This window comes from Rhagoletis pomonella, unplaced genomic scaffold (assembly GCF_013731165.1).
Source record: "Rhagoletis pomonella isolate Grant_MI unplaced genomic scaffold, Rhpom_1.0 Rhpom_scaffold_00007, whole genome shotgun sequence".
Classification (NCBI taxonomy): domain Eukaryota; kingdom Metazoa; phylum Arthropoda; class Insecta; order Diptera; family Tephritidae; genus Rhagoletis; species Rhagoletis pomonella.
In genome coordinates this window covers 3,362,648-3,366,612 of record NW_023458561.1, presented here as the reverse complement: position 1 = coordinate 3,366,612, position 3,965 = coordinate 3,362,648, and the positions used below count along the sequence as shown (strand labels likewise).

The following is a 3,965-nucleotide window of genomic DNA, read 5'->3' as shown; positions in this document are numbered from 1 at the left end:
CGTAACTTAATACCGCGTCGAAATCTGTTTCATTTTTATTACCTAAGATCTACGTTCCGTTAAGTTAAGTGAAGTTCCCATAATCAGGCTTTCTGTGTCCGTTTTAAAGTCGATCCTTCTCTTATTAGGGGTGTTCGTAATGTGTAACATTTTCAAAATATAGCGTTTATTATTGTCCTTTTCTTCTTGTAGAATGACAACATTATCGAAATCGGGATCGGGCCTCGAGCTTGTTAAAAAATGATAATTAATTCAAAATTCTAAGGTCAACAACAAAAACAAAATATGTTATGGCGGAGAGCACACCGAAAACACAAAGATGTGTCAAAAGTCTACAGAAATATTAAGGATAATTATGATATAAACACCAGCAAACGTTTCAAAAACTACCAAAGCATAACACAACACATCACAAAGCTGTCGGAGTCGACGAAGTACTTGGAGAGGTGTAGGACAACCTGTTTAACTCCCAACTTCATCGACAACGCTACGAAAAATATACTTTACATAATCAACAATAATACCAGTAACAAAGCATTACCAACAAAAATCACCAATTCAGTTTCCAAATTCATCTGACAGGTTCAAACCTAACTACTAAGCCTACTCATCAAAGTCAAACATGAGCTGCTTGGAAAAAAGGAAAAGGAGGTAAATTTCCTAAAGACGCAAATAAATCAGCAACTAAACACACTTGACTCCACAACATTTTTTGAAAGTGAAAATCTACTAACAAAAAAACTTGCTGCAAATATTAAGAAGACAAAAACAAACAAATACGAAAAATTAAAAGACAAACAAAAACAAGTTTTAAACATAAAGAGTGTACCAGGGTGGTTCTGCAACACGTCAAATACGCAAATTATTAATGACATTCAGTGGATTCTTTCTCTTGGTCCTAAATTTGCCTTACCATCAAGTAATAAAGAATTTCCATTATTTAAATTTATAGCAGATGGGGAAAACTGCCTTCAAACAATTAAGGATAAATAAACACAAGAAATTGAAAGAAACAACTTGACGACACTAATACGTGACCATCTCAATAAGAGAACAGAATCAACGAGAGATAAGTTTATTCGCGATACTGTACATTCCACAAAAACATTTTTAAAGAACAATAAACACCTTCCAGTTCTTAATGCCGATAAAGGGAACGTAACCGTAGTTATGAACAAGTCCGAGTACGATACAAAGATGCAGTCAATCGTCAACAACATCTGCACTTACAGAACAACAAGTAAATTACAAGACAAAAATAATAAAATAGTGGAGAGATTATATAATAACAAGGCCATTGATTTAAAAGAAAAGAACAAGGTTATTAGTAAAACAGCCAATCCACCAAGAATCTATGGTTTACCAAAAATACATAAAGAAGGGATACCCCTCAGACCCATTTCCGCATCCATCAAGTCCCCGTCCTACAATTTGGCAAATACGTTGTCAATATCCTTAGAAACATTACAAAATCTTCCAATTACAATGTTAAAGACGCGATCGATTACACTATGCGACAGTCAAAATCGGGATGGGATGAAACCAACGGGAAATGTTATATCGGTCAAAAACAAGTTATACGTGTCCCGGCGTTTCGCTGGGTCACGTCTAGGAATCGAGATATATATATAACTATCATATAGGGGAAATTGTCACCTTTGGTGGTATTTTTTTGACATAACTCGAGAACCACTAATCCGATTTTGCTCAAACAAATTTAAAAAAATTAAAAATTACAATTCCTTTAATCTGCTCATATAACGTTTTTCTATATAATCAACAGTTTTGCCGGTAAAAATAAATGTATGAAGAAAAAAAATATTTTTTGCTTAAATATAAAATTTTTTTAAAACTAGAAATAGACATATCTGGACACCCTACTTATCAGGAAGAACAACCGATTAAAAATTTACTGGTATGCAAAACCTACGTCGTCGGGGAGAATAATTAATTATAATTCGAAATTTGAGAGAAAAACTATTTTAAATACCGCAACCAATTTTATTAGAAGAGTCCTCACTATTAGCGACAAACATTTTCATAAAAAGAACAAAAATATCATCCAACAAATTTTGAAACAGAACGAATTTCCCTCCTGCTTAATTAGGAAACGCATTCAGAATTATTACGTCAGGACCGACAAAGAAAATACTTATATTGAGAATAAAGTATACGAATGCGCTACATATGTTCCGGGGATATCTGAGAGGATTAAACATTCTAATATATATACATGCAGCTACACACTAGGAAAAATGTATAGCAACACTAAAGGCCAGTTTTTCAGTGCGAGTTTAACTCTGTTTGTCGTTTAAACTAAGTTTAAACTTAGTATGCAGTTTTTCAGTCAACTTTAAACTGAGTTAAACGGCAGATCTGGCAGGGTTAAACTTAGTTTAACCTATCAGCTGTTTGCTGATTCGTTTATTTTGGTTGCAAAAAATTAATTGAACGCAAGGTCTTGTAATTTAATTTTTACTTAAAAAATGGATATTTCCTCTGACGAAAGTGATTATAGTGACGCGGCAGTAAGTGAAATACTTACGATTAATATACTGAGGAGAAAAAGAGTCATATGTACTCACCCGAATCATTTTAATATTTTTGATGAAAAAGATTTTTTAAACGCTTTCGCCTGACAAAAGCATCCGCTTACAGCATTTTGGAGCTTATCGGAGAGCACATCAGGCACCCGACAAATTGGTAGGCATTTATATTTTTAAATAATTCAAAATATTAAATTCTAGGTACTTTAGGAATCACGCATTGACAGAGGAACAAATGCTACTTATTACCCTACGGGTATATGCATCTGGTGGAATGCTTCAAACAATTGGCGATTTGTTCGGAATATCGAAGTCAAAGTTGTCTAAAGTGGTAACGTTGGTGTCACGCCATATAGCTCTGCTGAGGGCTCGTTTCATTAAATTCTCAGAAAGCGATACGGAGAAACTTGAAACCTATAAAGGATTCTTCAAAATTGCTAAGTTTCCCACAGTGATAGCGGCTTTGGATTGCACCCACATAAAGATAATTTCGCCAGGTAATAACTTTTATTAAACTATTTCCGCAATTATACTGATGTACATAATTCCTTTGTAGGTGGCGAAAACCCGGAGCTATATCGGAATAAAAAGGGATTCTTTTCCATCAACGTTCAAACCACATGTAACGCTAGCCTTAAAATAACAAATATTGTGGCTCGCTGGCCAGGTTCTGCTCATGATTCAAACATATTAAGGAATTCTAGGATGAACTCACGCTTTGCAAGCGGTGATTTCGGTGACAGTTTAATTATTGCAGATAGTGGATATCCGAACAACAAATTATTCATTTCATCACAAAAATTAAAAAAAAAATTCCTCAAAACTAAAAATCAAAATAAAACTTCTAAAACCCTATTCCTAATTCCTTTTTCTTAAGCTGAATTTGTAACTTCAGCATCTCTATTTCTAATTCCATTTTTTGGACATGTAGTTCGTGCTCCTGTTTTTTGAAGTCAATTTCCATTTAAAGCTTTTTTTTTGAAGTTCATGCTCTTCGACTATGCATTTCATATGCAACTCGCACTTTTTTGCCTTTTTTGAGGAAATATCAGCCCAGGAGTCCGTAGCAGAGTTCCTTTTTCGAGCCTTCAAAGTGGTGTGTGCCGGTTTTCGCAGATTGGCTGGGGTATATTTCTGCCACGAAATGTCTTGAGGTTTGTCTATTGAAAAATTATGTATTTAAACACAAAACATTTACATACATAAATATTTTGCTAATTTGTATTTACCTAATGTCTGCTCTAGTTCAGAGCTACAATTTTCAGTGGGGGATGCGGATAAATCTTCTTCCATCTCCGCTGAAACTTCCACAAGGCAAGTTTCTTCTAAAGTACAATTTAGAGGTGGAGAAAACATCGTGGCACTGTCGATGTATCGATGTTTTTGCATTTTTGCTAAACATCGATGGTTGATGGCGAC

At 34.5% G+C, this 3,965-nt stretch overlaps 2 protein-coding genes across 2 annotated transcripts in view; both read right to left on the bottom strand.

Moving 5' to 3' along the window:
* The window catches only part of LOC118742255 (ryanodine receptor), a gene marked incomplete at its 3' end in the record, with an annotated part of 525,243 nt that overhangs the window by 379,059 nt on the left and 142,219 nt on the right, over window positions 1-3,965 (bottom strand).
* On the bottom strand, window positions 3,143-3,845 carry LOC118742256. Its single transcript, XM_036474194.1, has 2 exons — window positions 3,776-3,845; window positions 3,143-3,706 (listed from the first exon to the last, which is right to left on the bottom strand). Exons 1-2 carry the CDS (start codon window positions 3,837-3,839, stop codon window positions 3,453-3,455), a joined length of 318 nt encoding a protein of 105 aa, XP_036330087.1. The 5' UTR covers window positions 3,840-3,845; the 3' UTR covers window positions 3,143-3,452.